Raw genomic sequence first — 20,181 nt, 5'->3', positions numbered from 1 at the left:
CAACAACACTTCTTTTGCTGTTCAGGGGGGCATTACCTGTTCGGGTCTAGTGTGCTCACGGGACACGCTCAGCTAAGCAGCGCGAACCACCGGTCGTTGAGTGGAGTCAAAACACACCATTTTGTTGAGTATAGTACAGCGGTAATTCCTTCTCTCTACTTCGTCTTCGTCTTCGTCTCCGTCTCAGCCCTCTTGGAACTCTCCAACCATGTTCCAAATTCATCGAGTCGCTGGGTTTCCTCTTCATCTTCAGCATCGATGCCCCGCTCCGCCATGTCTTCCAGAGCCGCTCGTCGCTCATTGGTCTTCTTAAACTTCTCGCGTCCTTCGGATACATAGGCTTCAACACGAGTGCCACCAAAGTATCGACCGTCCATGTTCTTGACGCATTGCAGGGCAGCTTGGGGATCTACAAATTTCACACTAACCACGCCTTCGGGTTCCTTATCATAGAGCACCACGTTGGTGACCTCACCGATCTTGGAGCACTCATCACGGATATCCTGTTTGATATCAAGAATGGCGGCGACATCCTCCTGCAATTGGGTGTCAGTCATCATTTCCAATCCAACAGCTTGTAGTCACGGACCTCCAATTCCTGCAAGGTAAACATGTGCTTCAAAATCACGACTCGTTCCATACGAGAAGTCGTCTCGGGAAGTGTAGAAGGATCGTCATCATCCCAATCCGCAAGTTTACTGCAGGAAAATCAGCAACAGTCAACAAAACTCCTACCACCCGACTCACCTGTTCAACCGCTGCGTCCGCTCAATAATCTTCTTCTTATCTCGCATATTAGACTGTTTCGGCGCATCCTTCTGACTCTTGAAAGAGAAGTCCGCAGCCTGCACCCGCATAGACCCATTTGGCCCGCGCTCGCCAAGCCGGAAATCAGAATCATCAAGCATCTGAATAGCGAGATTGACCGACTCGGGTCGGAAGTAGACAATTAGCGCCTCGCCCTTAAATTTCCCATCGTCGTCATTGTACATCTTGATGCGAGGGTTTCCGCTGTCAATTTCCTCGGCAATGACACCGCACTTCGAGAACGTGTCCCGGATCTCATCGAACTTGACATCGAGCGGGATTGAAGTGACGAATACCGCGGTATTTACTCGCTGTTTCTTAGGTTTCTGTGCATCGGCCTGGGAAGGACAGTAGAAGTCAGCATTAAGAACCATATACGCATGTAGCCACAGTCGCGATACGTACGTCGTCGCCGCTCGCCTGCTGTTTCCGCTTCTTCCTATCTCGCGGGTGCAGTGGCTCGTCGTCTTCCACGCCAGCGACCTTGTAGGCCTCTTGTTGTTGTCTGAGGAGTTCCTCGTCAACCTGTTACCACTCCCATGTCAATACGGATCTCTGAGTTTCGAAAATATGCGACTCCAGGGGCTCGCGCAATCTGCGGAGTGAGAATCGCAGAACGCAATAAGGGCGCAAAAGCCTTACCTGATGAACCCACCGCTTGATCGCAGCATCCCACTCGAACTCCTGACCATCTTCAGTCTCCAGGATAAACTTGTTGTCCAGCTTCGAGAAGGAAACGCGCGGGTCGCTGTCGAAATCGTTCGGGTCGGTCGGGAAGTTGGGCGTGGCCCCGCCGTTCTCGGCGCTGGGCGAGGGCATTTGGGACGAAAGAAGGTACGTGGGAGGTGTTGGAGAGTACAGAAGTAATGAGGGGTCTTTATGTCTGTAGAACGAGTCACAAGGGTGAGGTGTTGCGGGGAGCTGAGAGCTTCGAGAAGCTCTGCAGTGGCTCGGCTTGAGCCCACATCACGGGTCCCGTGGGTCCCCCGTTCGCTCTCCCGTTCTCGGCTCACTCTGACATACTCTTCTTTCTGCTCTCTTCAACTCTTAAGATCTACGCTCTACATGTTGATTTGGACACACTTGCTTTTGAAAATTTTCGTTTTTAGTTGAAAGGGTATCAGAAATGCTAATGAAATATAAAAATCATGCGGTGTATCCGTCATGCCAAATGAAAGAGATAATGACTCCAACAGAAATCGCCGCCGAAAGAAGATTAAAGTATTATGAAAGAATGTGTGCGGCCACACCACCAGACAATTAGACCTTGGTGGCAATGGCAGTGGAGTTATCCCCAGTGGGGGTCATGGTGCGCTTTGAGGCAGTCTCGCTGCTCTCCACGCCGTTGACAATGTCACGAGTAACCTCGACGTAATCGTAGGCAAACTCGCCAATCTCGGCATCGTCAATACCCATAATCTCATCCTCCTCGGGAGCACGCAGGCTGAGGCCGGGAATGAGGTTCATGATGAAGAGAATGATGCAAGTTCCGAAGAAGGAGTAGGCAAAGCCGGAGAAGGAGTCGGCAAGCTGGTAGCCCAGCTGGATGTAGTTTTGGTTGATCCAGCCGCCGGGGATGACAGTGGCACCGTCAAGGTGCGCAATGTAGTCACTGAAGAACACGTTAGTCTATAGTTAGGGTCATTACTAGGGAGGAGACTTACGCAGCAAAGAGACCGGTAAGGATGTTGCCGACAAGACCACCGACCGCGTGGACAGCAAAGATATCAAGGGCGTCATCAACGCGGAGGAGGAACTTCAGCTTGGTAGCATAGTTGCAAGCAACAGCGCCGACGACACCAAAGATGAAAGCAGCCCAGGGAGTCACGAAGCCGGAGCCGGGAGTAATGGCAACGAGACCGGCAATAACACCGGAGCAGAAACCGACAGTGGACCACTTGCGCTCCAGACGGTAGTCAAGCAGACACCAGGTGACACCACCGACGGAGGCAGCCAGGTTGGTCACGACAGCGGCCATGACTGCGCGGAGGTTGGCAGACAGGGCAGAGCCGGCATTGAAGCCGAACCAACCAACCCAGAGGAAGACAGTTCCGATGACGACGTGAGTAACGTTGTGAGGGCGGTAGTTGAGCTCGTGGGTACCGTGTCCACGACGCTTACCTAGCATCAGGGAGTAGGCGAGAGCCGCAGAGCCGGAGGCAATGTGCACAGGGGTACCACCGGCAAAGTCCAGGCCACCGAGTTTGTAGACCCAGCCCGATGAGTTCCAGGTCCAGCAGGCAATGGGATCGTAGATGACAGTAGTCCAGACAAACATGAAGACGACACAAGGGAGCATACGGCCTCGTTCGGCGACGGCACCGGCAGCGAGAGCAACGGTAATAGCAGCGAACATGCCTTGGAAAACACAGAACAGGATATCGGGAACCTTGGTGCTGCCAACAGAGGGTTGAGCCAACACATCCTTCAAACCAAAATTGCTCAGGTCACCGATGAATGTTCCGGCGGAGTGGGAGAAGGCTAGCGAGTAGCCCCAGAAGAACCACTGAAATGAGACGACTCCGACAGACATGATGGAAAGCCATATCAGCGAGAGGGCGGACTTGCGGCGAGCGAGACCTGAGTAGAAAAATCTAATTGGCGGTTAGCGAGTGGTGGTGAGTTGTTTTTGTCATATGTGTCCATACCCAACACCCGGAATCATGAGTAAGACTAGCGCCGTCGATGTAATGACCCAGGCAATATCACCCGCCTGTCAATCGATTGTTAGTCAACATGATACAAAGCTGTCGTGGATGTTGTGGACTCAAACATACATTATAGAACAGGTTCAAGTTTTCGGTGAGCGAGTCGCCGCCGTTGGAGTTGGTGCCATTATAGGCGACGCCGTAATAAGGGCTGTCGGTGTTTTCGGACATGGTGAAACTGCAACCCAAAATGGGGCTTGTTTCACAAGCGCGTTTTCAGGACTCGAATTGGGGGAGGACAAGAATATGTCCGGGCGGAGGATCACAGATCCAAAAGCTAGAAAGAGGGAAGGGATAGGCCAAAGGATGATATAACCCTGGGTGGAAAGGAGAAGGGGAAATGATGTATCAAGACTGCAGGGACGCACCTTGATAATTAAATAGTGAGAAATACGCAGTCAGCCGGGAATCGACTGATCCCCACCAACGCTAGAAGCCCCATGGATCAAAGGGCCTCCTGATAGTGGGAACCGGACGATGGTCAGAGTGGTTTCTACTATGATTCATGGGATGCCACTGATAGCCAGAGCCAAGCCAGCCTAATTCAGCCATGTCCGGGATAAGATCGAATTGGGGGCGGTCCAGGGCCCCCGTATGGGACCCGTATACCGGGGGATTACGGGGTCTCACTTCGTTCTTTATGCTTTTGCATTCATGCAATTGATGCATAAAGAAAAACCCCTATCCTTGACAGCTAGATCTCATTGCAGATTCTACAAATTCCTCAAGAGTTCGTATCCAGGTACCATGTCCAACCTGCAGTCCTACCTTGGATCTACTAGGATCTAGGCTGAGAGTGATCTCGGAGGGTCATACATAGTCTGAGCGATAAGCAGGGGATACTTCCGCGACGATAGTGTGATTGGGAACAATTCAGTGACAAGTGAAGGGAAATAATGGAATTCAACGCGACTTAACCGCGATCCACGCCTCGCCACTGGCTGTAGATATGAAGTCCGCTACGGACCAATCAAGACCCACTTCTTATCTATAGGGCTGGTGTCAGCGACTCGTTCTTTTTCCACGGCGTCGCCACCTTGGCATCAATTCTCGCTTACAGATTCTAGATCGGCTGTGGCCATTATGTGACATGCTTTTTCGATAATCCCATGGAATATCGTGTGGTACGGAGAGTCGAGTGAAGTTGGTTAGAAAGGACGGTAGAGGCTCTTATCATGCCCTCTGCGACTAGCCAATCAGAACCCTCTATTTACATCGACGCCTTATCATTTTCAAATGGTTCATTTGCGCCCAGGGGCCTCGTCCTTTTATTTCTGACTTTCCGCCGTCTTGGCCATACCTTTTTAATTTAGAAGTCCAAGTTCATATCCGCGCCTCTGACGACACGACGTCGCTATACATAATACAGCGGTCATAACTCGGGGCTTAGACCACGCCACATCACGTTGGCATATCGAGAAACACAAAGACGGCAGAAAAGGAAGACAGAGTCTAGCAATAGTTGCCATGACCCCTCGCATTCATCATACCATAGTATGAAGTACACAGACCATTCCGGGACGTCGCCACGGGTCCACTCAGGCACTGAGAACGCATGGGGCGGTCCTCAGGCTGTTTCAACCACGCGGTTCCGGGGATGCCAAGACTAGATAAGCAATTTGTCTGCCATTGGCCCTCGGGGTACTTCGGCATCCCGGGCAACGCTTCCTGTGCACTACGTCTGATCCTGGTTCATTGATATATGCAGCTTTGATTGTTACGCTATTGAATCTCCTGCCTGTTTATCTGATCAAACTTAAGACTTCGCTCGCCGCGCTGGAAGCACCATAGGAAGTCCTTTGTTACTCAAGCGACTACCAGATACAATGATCAACAGTGGGCTATTGCGCCGTCCTTATGTCTAGGGCCGATCTTCCCCAGGCGCAAGTACCAACTAGGAGGTAATTATAGATCCTCCAGGCCCACTGATCAGCGCGAGTCAACTGAAGCGACGATGTCCGATCAGCAATGATTCTACGATGTGGCATACACTTGCGCGCTTCCTGAAACTCTAGAATCATAGAGAATTACCCAAGTAGGCGCGGTTAGAGCGAGTGGCGTGCACAGGGGTCCGATGATCAGCCACAGCCACGTACTTCCAAACCCTCTCCTGAGCTAGGCAATGTACCTGCATGCACATGTGGGCTAGTTCGTCTGGAGAAAACTCACTTTCAAATGTTCCTAGAGATAGGGACGTACCCGGACATGTGAGACAGCGCTATGCCGGAACTATATAGAATGTGCTCTTGGCCTCAAAATTAGGCTCAGCTCCGGTTTGTTCGGGACTCCCGCTGCGTCGTTCTAGCAACCTAATCCATAGGCCCAGGCCTGCAGAAGTATCGCCCATTCTGGCTGGAGCTCATTTCCAGTATTAGAATTGAGTATGACTTGTGTGGATATGTGAAGCCTCTGTCTCGGTGTGATCGACTAGTTCCCCATGAAGAATGTCATTGCCTGCTTCCGATGTCACAATTAATGCTCGTGTGAGAGAGCAATGACTACATAGGGTGTTGTCTGAAATCGGGTGCATCCTGATGTGTAAAGGGTCAAGGCTGGCTGGCTGATGGGAGGTTCCCATCTACGCTCTGTGCAGGAGAATAGAGACTTTGCATAATAACTTTTTTCTTTTGCGGGAGAAACTATTACCCTTGGCATGCCACATTCAAGATTTCCCGGTGGCGGAAAGAAACTTGGCACCGTTAAGCTTTCGGGCAAGTCATCAACAACAGGTCTAATCGGATATAGATATATGGATTTAAATGGCTGTGCATATTACACTGTCTTCTGTCCTGTAACTTCAATGCCTTGGGCGGGCATATAGGAAGAGGGCGTGGCTTTACTTCGTCGCTATTCCGGGTATTCCGATCGGGATTTTGTTGACTGGGTTGGCTACCACCGCCAAGCATAGAAGGACCGAAGCCAGTGTACATGTTCTAGATTGACAGAAGAACGCAAGAACTGCTAAAGAAAATCCAAAGAGGAATACTCTTCTACAATGACAGACGCTGATCAAAAACCGGTTATGTATCACGCATGCCGGGCTCACTCTGGCCGAATGGAATGAAATTTGCCTCGGTCATGCTTGGATTCAATCAACCTATACCGTGCAATCAAAGTACATCGTACGCACGAGCTATTTCGGGAATTTCCATTGACCATTACGATGTCTCCCTTGGCACTTTGACACTCGGACGACAGGACACGGGCTGATCGTAACCCGTGATGGGGAGCTTGGGCACTTTGAATATGTATGGCCCACGACGCCACTCGCAGCCACGTACTGGATGCTCACTCGCAAGGATCTGGAGGAGGCAAATTGCACGGCAGGTCCGATGGCAACTGGTTGAAGAGGTGGAATATCAAGACTAGGCAACGGGTTTCTTCCGGCAGACAATCCTATTGGCCCGCTCCGCCACGCACCGCCACACGCCCCTATCACCTTGCAAGCTTCATCCCCATCCTCCAACTCACATCACAAGGTCCATAATGGAGCACCCGGACATTGCCAGCCATGACTCTGATGGCTCGGGCTCGTCGGACGAGTTCCCTGCTCAATATCCCATAAGAGCCAACTCCTCCTTCGGCGACGGCTTTGACGGTGCCGTTCAGACCCCAGCCACGACGATCACCTCCTCCCCTCCATCCCATCCCTCTAGCGTCTCTCCATGGTCCAGTACCCCGACTACTCGTCCTCGTGGGAGTAGTGTTGGAGCTGGTTCTATCCTCGACAAGTCCGACGGTCTCGCGATGGCTGGAGACCCACGACTTCAGCGCCCGACAGCGCCGGCGAGAACCCCGTCCAACACATACGCCCCCCAGCGACGACCTCCGCAGTATATTAGCCTGCAGAATGACCGCCAGCGCTCATCGTCGGCCAAGCGGACCCCGCGACGCGATCCGAATGCGCAGTATAGGGCCCAGGAAAAGGCCTACGTTCAGCGGATCCGGGCCAATCCGCAGGCCTGGTATCACCATTTTGACGAAGCCCAAAACAATATGACGGTAGGGGACGCAGACTTGGAAGATCCATCACCTTCCTCAGAAGTTCCCTTCGAAGACGACTCTTACGACCCCGACACCCAACTTTTCCTCCCCGACGATAATCTTCCCAGCATAGAAGAACTTAAGAACCCGAAGAACCAGGAACGCCTCGAGTGGCATTCTATGTTAGCTTCCGTGCTGAAAGGAGATGTGGTCAGGCAAGAGAAGCAGCGATTGCTCGGTTCCACTGAATCGACGCGGTCGGCCGCCCTCAGTCATGCACTTTGGATTGGCGTTAGAGCGAGAACCTGTGGACGAAGCATCGCTCTCCAAAGAAAACTTATCGAGGATGCACGGAGCCATCTTGGTCCTATCATCGAAGATATCATCAACTTCCAGATTAAAGGCGAAACCGAAATTGGTAAGGCGCCGAGGCAGCAAGTCGAAGATGTTGTGGCGAAAGTTGAACGCTGCGAGGCCCTCTACTCTGCACACAAAGAGATGGAGACTGCAAACCCTCGAGTTGCATCCGAAGAGTTTGAATCCAGTCGTGCGGCCATTTTCGCCTGGCATAACATCACGGCCCTGATCAATACCGAGCTGGCCGTTTTGCAAAACTGGGTGGGCAACGATTCTCTTGATTTCGGTCAACCCAGAATGAAATCTGCCAACAGCGATCTATCAGATGATTCCTCCTTCCTGGATCGCATTATGAAGGAAGATGGGCTGAAGACACTCCAGGGCCAGCGCAGCATGCTGTATGGAATCGGCGAGGTCATTCAAAAAGCAAAGAGCACTTTGATCGAGAATGCGGAGGCTTTCGCAACCCGCCATCTGCCTCCATATATTGAAGAGCTTTTGACTTTGATCAATTTCCCATCACGGCTGATACAGGAAATCATTCGCGTTCGACTATCATACGCCAGGAACATGAAGGATCCTGCGCAGCAATCCCCCATTCTTGTAGATCAGATGATTTCACAATTCCGAATGTTGATGACTGTGGCAACCCAGATCAAGCAGCGGTACCTTGATATCTCAAGACCAGAGCCTGGATGGGACCTCCCACCATGTGTCGACGAAAACTTTGACTCTGTTGTGCTGGATGCCATGAAGTACTACTTCCGATTGCTGAACTGGAAGTTGAATGCAAACAAAAACACTTTCAAGGAAGCTGAAATTCTTGAACAAGAATGGGAATTTTCCTATCTGATCGGACGGCAGCTTATTGCCGGTGATATTGAGGTGGCCGAGCAATTCAGGTGAGTTGCATACGCTCGACTTTGAGACCAATGCTAACAAAAACAGTGCTTTGACCGCCAAGTCTCTGCAAAGATTGATGATCCATTTCGAACGCGAGTTGGTCCCCAGGCCCAATGAAAGCGTCGCGGATATGGACAAGCGATACAAGAGCATCCTAGATTCTACGCGCATTCGTCAGCGAAAACTTTATCGATTCTCGCGTTTCCTATGCCAACTATTCGAAAACGCTACCGAGTACAACCTGACCATTGACATCGCCTACGAATTCTTCGAGGCCTTGTTGATCTCAGACCACTTCCTCGTCACATCTCCCTCCTCCGTCGGCCAGAAAGGAGTATATTTGATAGCGCATCATTCATTGTGGAACCGCCCATCCGACATCCAAGCCATCCTCGCCACATCTTTCCGTGAAGACGATGATGCACCGGACGCACATATCCCGTACGTGCTTGTCATTCGTCCAGAGAAGCCACTGGCGTGGGCAGGCAAGGAGATGCAAGTGGATATCCTGGAACAGCCGACTGATGTGCGCCTGGGCAAACTTCGTCTTGTTGTGGAAGGCATGCAAGAGCGTTTAGGCAAGGCACGAGTTGAGTTGGCCCAGCTCACTGGCATCCAACTCGACATGGCCATCGAACAGCGAGCTAACCTGGGTCGTGTTAACGTGGAGTTGAACAAGATTAAGAAAATTTCTTTCAAGCTGTCCATGGCGATCATGGACAGCGTGGCTGTGATCAAGGACCAGCTGCGCGAGAAGACATGGGAGGACAACGATCTGATTCAGGCTTGCTACGCATTTGCAACTGAATTCGGTAAACGCTCTTCCAACTATGTTGACGCCAACCGTCGCGCTATGAATAGTGCTCGCTTAGTTGAGCTATCTCTCGACTGGGTTTCTTTCATCTGTGACGACTGTGACGCTGCTGATCGAAAGACATTCAAATGGGCTGTCGCTGCTCTTGAGTTTGCAATGGCTATCACTTACAGTCGCCACCTTCTTTCGTTGGACGAGGAACAATTTGGTCGTCTGCGACTCAAGGTCGCTGGCTGTATGTCTCTTCTCATCTCCCACTTTGATATTATGGGCGCTCGATCGTCCCTCGCGGCCCAGGCGGAGAAGCAGCGTATGGAGGAGCGCGCCGGGGCTCGAAAGATTGGTGCTGGCCGTATCATCAGTGACGAAGAAGCAGCCAAGCTTATTCGCGAACAATGGCACTCCCGTATTCGGGAAATTGAAGATAGCCGGGAAGAGACCAAGCGTCAAGCCTTGGGTAAGGTATTGGAAGGCTCTAATGAGGCCGACCGATCCCTCACCGTGCTCTCCTCCTCTGCCACCAATGTCACTTTGCGCTGGCAGCAAGGCCAGTTCATCGGCGGTGGTACCTTTGGCTCTGTCTATGTTGCTATCAATCTGGATAGCAATTATCTGATGGCAGTTAAGGAGATCCGTTTGCAGGATCCACAGCTTATTCCCAAGATCGCGCAACAAATTCGCGACGAGATGGGTGTCCTCGAAGTGTTAGATCACCCTAACATTGTTTCCTATCACGGTATCGAAGTTCACCGAGACAAAGTCTACATCTTCATGGAATACTGCTCCGGTGGCTCGCTCGCCAGCTTGCTGGAGCACGGCCGTATCGAAGATGAAACAGTAATTATGGTCTATGCCTTGCAACTTCTCGAAGGTCTTGCCTACTTGCACCAATCAAGTATCGTTCATCGTGACATCAAGCCGGAGAACATCCTTCTCGACCACAACGGAATCATCAAATACGTCGACTTCGGCGCCGCCAAGATTATCGCTCGATCAGGACGCACTGTCGCACCGGTGGACGGCCCCAGCGTTCTCGGAAAAGACAACCAGATTCCAAATCAGCGCAAGAACCAAAAGACCACCACTGGAACTCCAATGTACATGTCCCCCGAGGTTATCCGTGGCGATCTTCCCGACCTGAACAACCGCCAGGGCGCTGTTGATATCTGGTCATTGGGCTGTGTCATCCTCGAAATGGCCACGGGCCGCCGTCCCTGGTCCACTCTCGATAACGAGTGGGCGATTATGTATAACATCGCTCAAGGTAACCAGCCTGATCTGCCCACGCTTGATCAACTCAGCGAAGTTGGAATCGACTTCCTCAGCCGCTGCTTCGAATGCGATCCCCTCCGACGATCCACTGCCGCCGAGCTCCTCCAGCACGAATGGATTGTGTCCATCCGTCAACAAGTGGTTGTCGAACCGCCCACCCCTAGCAGCGATTCCGGTAGCTACTCCAGTTCAGGCTCGGTCACTCGACAGAACTCCAACTACATGTGATTCGATTCGATTTTCAACCTAGAAAGATCTCCAAAGACTATTGCATAAATATTGTCTCCAGATCTCATCCATCTATTTTTCACTTCTATGCCTGATTGTCCGGCAATTTCTTGTCGTGTTTGCATACCATCGATCTTTTAAGAAAGAAGATTCTGACAATCTTCCTCAACACTCTCGCTGATCTCGACTTGACTCAACCGACATCGCATGTGATACCCCTGTCCCAATTGTTTTTTTACCCTTCATCTCGTTCACATTATCCTTGATATGGCTCCCATATACGAAGAGTCCTTCGTTCACCATGTTCACCAATGTCTTTTTTGCCCGGCGTTTCTCGCATCTTCGGTTTCTCGTGTGGTTCGTGTACGAGATGGGTTTTCAGGGAGGTAATTTCCTGGCGCTTGACTTTCAGCATGCATATAACGTAACATCTATTATCATAACTTGGTTATGTCTTGTTTACCTAAGTACATTTAAAGGTTGCGAGGATGTATTGAGAAATCTTCTAATTCACAGTTGGGATTTTTCAATCTCCGCCCCGGGAGCCAATGCATTATGTAATTGTCTTTTCTAGTTCAGATAGCCTTGTCTTATTCTATTTTTCTTCCTCTCTCAGGGGCTTGTTCTTATTGTATTCCATCTCCAGTGGTCCCGGCAATTTCCAGCATATCTGCATCCCAGCCCGCTCTCCCCACGAGTAAGCCAAAACTACGCGTGATTGATCGCGGTGGGAACTGTTCAAAGTCAGGATAGAACGTATCTTGCTCTCGTGATTTGATTCTTCAACCCCTCTGTAGTTTGCAACCAGTGGGGCTGGAATAGCAGATTCTTTTCCTTGAGCGTTTTGAGCCAAAAGTTCCGATAGCTAGAGCTACTTCACTTAGTAGCGATGTTAGGTATAAAAGCCCTAAGCCCTTTATCTTAGTAGGAGTATCGTACTAACGCCTGCCGCGAGTTCTTTGAATTAACATTTACTATGAAGAATCTGGTAGGGATAAGGAGATAAATCTTGATCTTATATACCTTAGGAGTCAACTTGGGTTTTCGGTGTTTTGCTCGATCTCCAACCTTTCCCAAGTGATCCCCAGGCCCGGGCTTAACAAAAGGCTAACTCCGTATACTTCCTCCACAACTAAATCCGCCTGCACTCGAATTAAGGCCTGAAGGAATATTATGATGATGGTTGTGTGTGTGTGTGTGTGTGTGTGTGTGCATTCTCAGCTATGCTATCATCAATTAATTATAAGCAGTGAGCACCTGGACACTCTTTACCCCCGGAGCTATAGTACATCCCACTCATCCCCAACTTCAACCTCCTATCAATCCGCCCGAGGATGTCAAAAACATTAATCCAGTACTAACTACCTGAAAAGGGTGGCCAATTTACCCTAGTTTCCGTCCCTCTAAGACCTCCTGATCCAAATGAGATCTCCATCCGCATCAAAGCCGTAGGCTTGAACGGATTGGATTGGAAAAGCCGCGGCTTTGGCATCATGGTTCAAGCCTGGCTAGCTGTAATAGGCATTGACGCAGCTGGAATTGCCGAAGCTGTTAGCCACAAGGTACAGGTCTTCCAGCCGGGCGACGAAGTCTTCAGTCTAGCTGGCATGGAGCCCCATGCCGGCGCTTTCCAAGAAATACCCACGGTCCCCGAGCACTTAGTAGCAAAGAAGCCGTCTAACCTGACATTCAAAGAGGCTGTCTCACCCCGTGAGTGTTGATAGCATACCAAAGGAAGCAACATCCCCTAACAGGGCCCCAGAACAATCTCCATCACCGCCGCCGCGGCAATAACAGTGGGCTTGCACCAACCACTGTCGCACCTCAATCCAACCAAAAGCAAACATGTGCTCAAGTCTATCCTGGTACTGGGCGGTACGGTAGTTCTGGTATTAGTGCAGCCGCCATTCAGTATCTACGACTCGCATTATCTGAGGCAACTATTCTGACGACTAGCTCTAGCATCATGAGCAGCTTCTCTCTCTAGGTGCGATGAAGTGCTTTGAGTGATCTGCACAAGATGATACGGCCAATATCAGGGCCGCGACTCCCGATAGTGCAGGGGTTTACTCTATCTTGGATCCTGTGGCGGCCGCGGCTAATCAGCCAACAGTGTTCACGGCCTTTGACTCGAGCGGACCTCTTCTCTACTCGCAGGTTATCACTGGTCAGGAGGTAACCGTTCCTGAGGGAGTTAGTGCCACTGTGCTTTTCGGTCGTCAGGTTTTGGGAACAGAGGGTGGACTCGGCGTCTTGCCCGGTCTGCCCAATTTGATAGAGAATGGTCAGTTCAAACTTCCCATCGACGTGAAAATAGTGGGTGAGGGCTTTAGGGCGATTCAGAGTGGCTTGGACAAACTGATGAAAGGTGGTGTTAGTGGTACCAAGTATGTAGTCCGGATCTAGTTCAATCGCCAGATCGACCAGACGCAGGTGAAGGCATCATTGATCTCTTCATTATTATTGGTCTCATCATAATCCAAAAATATAAAGCAGGCAGACGCCTAGGCAATTGACCAGGCTTTGTTTACCGAGATCCTAGTCGGTGTACATTCACGTAAACGTGCATACAGTCCAGGCGTCGCCCCACATTGACTACTGCAAGTGGGTGGATCGGAGCGGGGATCCAGCATTATATCGAGGCCGCGGCAAGCGCGGTCCGTCACCAAATTTACAGGGTCTACAGGGATTGGATCGCATAAGTCCTGAAAAAGAAGATTCGGCTCGGGGGAATTGAATTTCCGGAGCTGAATGCACTGCAGTCGTGGGAACGACTCCATACTATCGAACAAGGCAAGAATGAGATGGCTGTGAATGGTAATAAAGGTAATAGAAAAAAAAAAAGCATGTCCTTGAAACAGATTGACCCAGCGCCAGGATAGAAAAAGAGAGGGAAACGCCATTTCGTAGATTGACCGTTCGTGAGGCATGAGATACAATTTGAAAAGAGCTGTCGAGCTCGAGAGCTTGGACCAATGGGGTATAGTTGAGAGGTGTCGAAGGAGTCGAGACCCGCCTAAAAGAGATATGGTGGGGGCGAGGCATGAGAGAAGTCGGAGAGTGGGTGGAGTACATGAGCGACCAAGTCAAAAATCAGGTAAGGAACAATCTGCAAATGCAAGCCAAGCTTCTCGCGGTCGGTGTGGGTAAGGGCGGTACCAAAACACGCTGTTTGTTTTGATAGATCAAGAAGGAAGAGACAGGGAAGCAACCGCATGGCTACAACAGAGAGCAGGCTGAGGCGCCAGCAGTCGAATTAAGCTTAGCGAAATTCGACTGCTGGTGCACATCCACGATCCTCGACATACTTGAGTTCAAGCTGTTGAAATCTGTAATACAGTAAGTAAAAAAAAAAAAAAACCAGGTCAGTCGTGTGAGGAAGTTGAGACATACCGTTCACTCTTCGCATGGAAGTAGACACCGCTGATAGACCCCTCCACTTGGTTGAAACATATGTAGTAGAACCCCTCAAAGCTAGCACCTGAGATCGTTCGAACCCGATGATCAGGAACGAGGAAGTATTCCTTCCATCTCATGAACACGTGCTCGCGCTGAGCAAAATTGCGGTATGTGAAATCAGTCCGCTTGGCTTGTTTAGCCAGCGGTTTCCACGCAGGAAACCGAGACCAATGGTGTATGTCGGTTTTCTCATTAGCACCCCATGCTTCGTTGCGAGTTTGGAATGTATGCTTGGTTCCGATGATTTCGCCTTCGAAATATGTAGTGAGAGTAGGGTGATCTTCGGTAAGGCCTGTTTGATGGAAAGAGTGAGCACGTAAGATATAAGAATTCGATGCGCGTCAGGGACAAACCTTGAATGCGAAGGTAGCCGCAGAGGGAGGACTCGGCCATGTCCACGTGCTTGATCTCCACGTCGACATTGTAAACTTGGCGGTCCGACTGCTGTGTGCCCACGAATCTACTACCTGAGCGAAGGAAGGATGAGGTGTGATTTGGCAGAAGCTATGGCTGTTAGTCAATTGCGTGGCGAAATGCCCGGTGAGATTGGGCGACACGTACCCGAACGTTGGAAAACTCATATCGCATGAGCGATGAGTTTGGGGGTGCGACGGTTGACTGGCTTCGTTCGCATGTCTCTTCAGGAGAGCTTGATCTGCCGGGCGTAGATTCTTCATCCACGCCGGGCATCTTCCTTTCCACTTTCAACGGGTCGGACGCTAAGAGCACGGTGCCATCGTCGGAGCGACTCAGCACGGACGGCGCGATGGCACTATTAGGTGAAAGAACATCATCGATACCATCACTGACCGAGCCAGGGGAGTCCGGCGAGTCTGTCCAGGTCGAAACCCGATCAGCATCAGGTGGACAGGTGCGGGTGGAGATCACCTCGGCGATCGAAGTCGAATGGTTAACACTTGGAGTCGGCATTGCGAATCAAGGGAGGAGAGTAGACATCGGATCGAGGAGCGCGCTAAGGGAAGGCAATATCACCAAAAGAGATGAATACGGAAGAGAAAGAAGAAGAAGTTGAGGAGAAGATCTGTACCGGGGGACGGACCATCTGAGCGATGGGGTCATGCGAGCGCGGGGGAGGCGCCGACCAATTTGGCCTGAGGCACCAATATACGTCAGGTACGTCTGCATTCACTTTGTACTTAGGCTACTTAGGGTACTTAGTGCTCTTAGTGTCGCATTTCATTACTCTATTTGGTTTGCTGACGAGAATGTCATGGTCTCAAATAGTGCCATTCACGAAAGCCATTTTCGTGTCTGAGTCGTTTCCATGCTCGAGTGGCGATCCCGCTGCACAGGAAATCCCAATGAACACGCCTCAATGAACGCCCGGTATCATAAAAAAATAATCCAATAATTTCACGTATTTCCTCATCGACCATGATTCAAATAGGCTTGATCTGTGAAGCGTAGACGTTAGTGCGGAAGAGAAGTAGGATACCGAGACAGCCCGTACCTTGAAGTGGAGGGAGATCAAAGAGAAAATGAGCGCTTTCAAGTCCTGCACAAGGTAGTAGAACACTCGGAGTCCCTCGGGGTCTGCTGATTCAGTGACGTCCACCAACGAGCCGATCTTCGCGGTCTGTATACGTCCGTTAGTTGTCCGATCGTCCTTGTTCAATTTTCAAACACCCGTCGTACCTCAAAGGAGATGTGTTCACTGCCCAGTCGGATTTCCAGCTCCTGTCGTCCATCCTTGTTCTTCTGCGGCCACTTAGAGTCGTCCTCCCTGCACTGCGTTAGCACGTCGTGTCGGTCAAATCGTCCAGCATGGGGTCTCGTACTTCATGATCTCGCTATCCTTGATGATTCGCTTGATCTCCTGGATCATTGCAGAGCTCACGCACACTATAGTTCCAGTCAGATTATCAGTGTTGGTCCTCGAGCGGATCCCCGCACTCACTTTCTTTGCGGATCAGGGAGTCATTGCGGTAGTTTGAGTTATTGGCGTATCGTACAGCGGCGCTGCTACCATCTGCAATGGTCCGGAAGTCGAATTCTAGTAGAAGTCAGCGTGATGGATCTCAATGCCAGATGAAGGTAGACCGTACCTAGGAACTCATGTCCGAACCGCCCAGAGTGACCTGAGCTGCGAAGCTGTCAGCAGCCGAGGGAACCCGGGCTTAAGAGCGCATCATCCTTACTAGTATCTCAGGTAGAAATTCTCGTTATTCGACATGTTTGGCGCGTGACTGGAGAATTCAAAGGTGAAGCAGCGAGAGAAAGGCGGAGTGAAAAGGTGACTGGCTTAGTCACCCACACAGACGGGGCAAAGGGACACCGTTGATGCTTCCCACCCCCCGATTGCGCATTACCATAATCAAAACACCCATGATTTCTAGGCTGGTGAGGGGTGTTGGATCTATCTAATTGCGCGTTCCTGACTTTGGTCTTTACTCCTTTATCTGGGAGATTGCTTCTGGTACGTGCAGGTGGGGTACTCTGTGTTCAAAACATCCCCCGAACTGACAACTTGCAGCTCCCCTTCGTCTCGGCCGTCGCCTCAATCCACCACCATGGCGTCCTACCTCGAAAATGCATACAGTCTGATCCATATGGACAATACGGCAGACAACCCGACACTGCAGGAATTGAAACTGCAGCTGGAAAAGGGCAATGATGAGACTAAGTTGGAGACGATGCGGACAATTGTTACGATCATGCTGAACGGCGACCCTATGCCCCAGCTGCTGATGCACATCATTCGCTTCGTTATGCCGTCCAAGAGCAAGTCATTGAAGAAGTTGCTGTACTTCTACTATGAGATCTGCCCCAAGCACGACTCGAATGGCAAGTTGAAGCAGGAGATGATCTTGGTTTGGTAAGGACACGCCTCGGCCAGGAACCGCGTCCCTGCGAACTAACACGCTTCCTCCGATAGCAACGGCATTCGTAACGACCTTCAGCACCCGAACGAATATATCCGCGGTAATACGCTCCGCTTCCTGTCCAAGCTACGTGAGCCCGAACTCATTGAGCCCCTCCTTTCCTCGGCCCGTGGGTGTCTAGAACACCGCCACGCTTACGTCCGCAAGAATGCCGTGTGGGCTGTCGCTTCTATCTTCCAGCACTCTGAGTCCCTGATCCCCGATGCGCCTGAGCTTCTACAGACCTTCCTCGAATCGGAGACCGACAACACGTGCAAGCGCAATGCCTTCGCCGCTCTCATGTCCATCAGCCACCAGAAGGCACTTGAATTCCTCCGCACGACTTTCGATACCATCCCCAACACCGACGAGCTCCTCCAGCTGGCGGAGCTGGAGTTCCTGCGGAAGGATGCTGTGCAGAACCCCCAAAACAAGGTAGGAGGACCAAGACAACAAGCACCAACATGGGTTAAGTCACTAACTGTCTACAGTCGCGGTACCTCAAGCTCATGCTTGAACTGCTTGATGCCCCTACCAGCACCGTCGTCTACGAGGCCGCCACCTCTCTTACTGCCCTCACTAGCAACCCTGTCGCCGTGAAAGCCGCCGCGGGCAAGTTGATCGAGCTCGCAATCCGGGAGGCGGACAACAACGTCAAGCTCATTGTTTTGGACCGTGTCGACCAGTTGAGAATTCGCAATGAGGGTGTTTTGGAGGACCTGACCATGGAGATTCTGCGTGTTCTCACCAGCCCCGATATTGATGTCCGGAGGAAGGCTCTTGGCATTGCCTTGGAAATGGTCTCCAGCAAGAACGTTGAGGAGATCGTTATGCTGCTCAAGAAGGAGCTTGCTAAGACAGTTGATGAGCAATATGAGCAGAACAGCGAATACCGTCAACTTCTGGTCCAGTCAATACACTCTTGCGCCATCAAGTTTTCCGAGATCGCCGCCAGCGTTGTCGACCTTTTGATGGATTTCATTGCCGACTTCAACAACAACTCTGCCGTGGATGTGATTTCATTCGTCAAGGAAGTCGTTGAGAAGTTCCCCGACCTGCGCTCATCGATCGTTGACCGCTTGGTGTCCACCCTCAGCGAGGTCCGGGCCGGTAAGGTTTACCGCGGTGTTCTCTGGGTTGTCGGAGAGTACTCCTTGGAGGAGAAGGACATTCGTGAGGCTTGGAAGAAGATCCGCACCAGTCTTGGTGAGATTCCTATCTTGGCATCCGAGCAACGGCTTCTCGACGAGACCCCCGAGGAGAATGCGCTCCTCCTTCCGGAAAATGTCAATGGCCACGCCAAGTCTGCTCCCTCTGGATCCCGCAAGGTTCTGGCCGATGGCACCTACGCCACAGAGAGCGCTCTCACAAGCCAGTCTGCTGCCGCCGCTCGTCTTGAGGCAGTCAAGGCTGCGCAGAAGCCCCCGCTGCGTCAGCTCATTTTGGATGGCGACTACTACCTGGCAACCGTTCTCTCCTCTACTCTGACCAAGCTTGTCATGCGCCACTCCGAGGTTTCCCAGGATGTTGCTCGCACTAACGCCCTTCGCGCCGAGGCCATGCTCATTATGATCTCCATCATGCGTGTCGGCCAGTCGCACTTTGTTAAGGCTCCTATTGATGAGGACTCCGTTGATCGAGTTATGACCTGTGTACGCTCTCTGGCTGAGTTCTCGGAGAAGAAGGATCTTGAGACCACTTTCCTCGAGGACACCCGCAAGGCTTTCCGCGCTATGGTTCAAGTCGAAGATAAGAAGCGGGCCGCGCAGGAAGCGGTTGAGAAGGCCAAGACTGCCGTGCAGATTGACGACGCTATTCCCATCCGGCAATTCACCAAGAAGAACACCGTGGAGGGAGCTGAGGATATCGAACTTGACCTGGTCAAGGCTACTGGTGGTGACTCTACCGTGGAGACCGGCTCTTCTAAGTTGAGCCGTGTAGTGCAGTTGACTGGCTTCTCTGACTCCGTCTACGCCGAGGCCTACGTCACAGTCCACCAGTTTGATATTGTCCTGGATGTCCTTCTGGTCAACCAAACTGGCGAGACCCTTCAGAACCTTTCCGTGGAGTTCGCCACTCTTGGAGATCTCAAGGTTGTTGAGCGACCCTCCACCCACAACCTCGGCCCGCGCGACTTCCTGAACGTCCAGGCCACTGTGAAGGTGTCATCCACTGATACCGGCGTCATTTTCGGTAACATCATCTACGACGGCGCCAGTTCGACCGAGAGTCACGTGGTCATTCTTAACGATATCCATGCCGACATCATGGACTACATCCAGCCCGCCCATTGCACCGAGACCCAGTTCCGCACTATGTGGACTGAGTTCGAGTGGGAGAACAAGGTCAACATCAACTCTAAGGCTAAGACTCTGCGTGAATTCCTCAAGCAGCTGATGGAGAGCACGAACATGGCCTGTTTGACCCCCGAGGCCTCGCTCAAGGGTGACTGCCGCTTCCTGAGCGCCAACCTCTACGCTCGGAGTGTATTCGGTATGTCTTCTTTTTTCCGTCTCCCTTTGTTCCCTTTAGAGACTTTGTTTTGAAAAAACTGCTAACTGTGTAACTAGGCGAGGATGCGCTGGCCAACCTGAGCATTGAAAAGGAAGGTGACGACGGGCCGATCACTGGCTTTGTCCGCATTCGCAGTCGCTCGCAGGGCCTGGCTTTGAGCCTGGGTTCTTTGAAAGGTCTGAAGGCGGCGGCGGCATGAGTCTGATTTGATTTTTCCAGCGCGCAGTCTATATGATGTCTTCCTTGTTTCTGC

General features: G+C 51.4%; 7 protein-coding genes across 7 annotated transcripts; 3 read left to right on the top strand and 4 right to left on the bottom strand.

The window, feature by feature from the left end:
- Window positions 1-155: 155 nt before the first annotated feature.
- On the bottom strand, window positions 156-1,626 carry N7443_001021 (U2 snRNP complex subunit CUS2; the record flags this gene model as incomplete). The annotated part of the gene is made up of 5 exons (XM_056881077.1): window positions 156-536; window positions 590-698; window positions 748-1,145; window positions 1,213-1,332; window positions 1,450-1,626. The coding sequence occupies 5 exons, from the start codon at window positions 1,624-1,626 to the stop codon at window positions 156-158; spliced, it is 1,185 nt and encodes a 394-aa protein (XP_056746315.1).
- Window positions 1,627-2,067: 441 nt separating this feature from the next.
- Window positions 2,068-3,686, bottom strand: N7443_001020 (ammonium permease MEP2; the record flags this gene model as incomplete). The annotated part of the gene is made up of 4 exons (XM_056881076.1): window positions 2,068-2,419; window positions 2,472-3,401; window positions 3,456-3,520; window positions 3,585-3,686. 4 exons carry the CDS (start codon window positions 3,684-3,686, stop codon window positions 2,068-2,070), a joined length of 1,449 nt encoding a protein of 482 aa, XP_056746314.1.
- A 3,315-nt stretch (window positions 3,687-7,001) lies between these two features.
- On the top strand, window positions 7,002-11,073 carry sskB (uncharacterized protein; the record flags this gene model as incomplete). Its single annotated transcript, XM_056881075.1, has 2 exons — window positions 7,002-8,758; window positions 8,805-11,073. The coding sequence occupies 2 exons, from the start codon at window positions 7,002-7,004 to the stop codon at window positions 11,071-11,073; spliced, it is 4,026 nt and encodes a 1,341-aa protein (XP_056746313.1).
- Window positions 11,074-12,566: 1,493 nt separating this feature from the next.
- Window positions 12,567-13,479, top strand: N7443_001018 (uncharacterized protein; the record flags this gene model as incomplete). Its single annotated transcript, XM_056881074.1, has 3 exons — window positions 12,567-12,783; window positions 12,828-12,948; window positions 13,113-13,479. The coding sequence occupies 3 exons, from the start codon at window positions 12,567-12,569 to the stop codon at window positions 13,477-13,479; spliced, it is 705 nt and encodes a 234-aa protein (XP_056746312.1).
- A 959-nt stretch (window positions 13,480-14,438) lies between these two features.
- Window positions 14,439-15,462, bottom strand: N7443_001017 (GID4/VID24 family protein; the record flags this gene model as incomplete). Its single annotated transcript, XM_056881073.1, has 3 exons — window positions 14,439-14,824; window positions 14,886-15,036; window positions 15,094-15,462. 3 exons carry the CDS (start codon window positions 15,460-15,462, stop codon window positions 14,439-14,441), a joined length of 906 nt encoding a protein of 301 aa, XP_056746311.1.
- Window positions 15,463-15,932: 470 nt separating this feature from the next.
- Window positions 15,933-16,726, bottom strand: N7443_001016 (mago nashi family protein; the record flags this gene model as incomplete). Its single annotated transcript, XM_056881072.1, has 7 exons — window positions 15,933-15,947; window positions 16,004-16,129; window positions 16,189-16,276; window positions 16,332-16,395; window positions 16,451-16,546; window positions 16,599-16,636; window positions 16,692-16,726. The coding sequence occupies 7 exons, from the start codon at window positions 16,724-16,726 to the stop codon at window positions 15,933-15,935; spliced, it is 462 nt and encodes a 153-aa protein (XP_056746310.1).
- A 337-nt stretch (window positions 16,727-17,063) lies between these two features.
- N7443_001015 (coatomer subunit beta) lies at window positions 17,064-20,127 on the top strand (the record flags this gene model as incomplete). The annotated part of the gene is made up of 4 exons (XM_056881071.1): window positions 17,064-17,368; window positions 17,429-17,849; window positions 17,906-19,907; window positions 19,985-20,127. 4 exons carry the CDS (start codon window positions 17,064-17,066, stop codon window positions 20,125-20,127), a joined length of 2,871 nt encoding a protein of 956 aa, XP_056746309.1.
- Between the last annotated feature and the right edge of the window lie 54 nt (window positions 20,128-20,181).

The sequence above is a fragment of the Penicillium atrosanguineum genome (assembly GCF_028827265.1).
Source record: "Penicillium atrosanguineum strain IBT 20685 chromosome Unknown utg000001l_segment0_segment0, whole genome shotgun sequence".
Classification (NCBI taxonomy): Eukaryota; Fungi; Ascomycota; class Eurotiomycetes; order Eurotiales; family Aspergillaceae; genus Penicillium; species Penicillium atrosanguineum.
The sequence above is the reverse complement of the archived record's forward strand: the minus strand, read 5'-3'. Positions and strand labels throughout refer to the sequence as shown.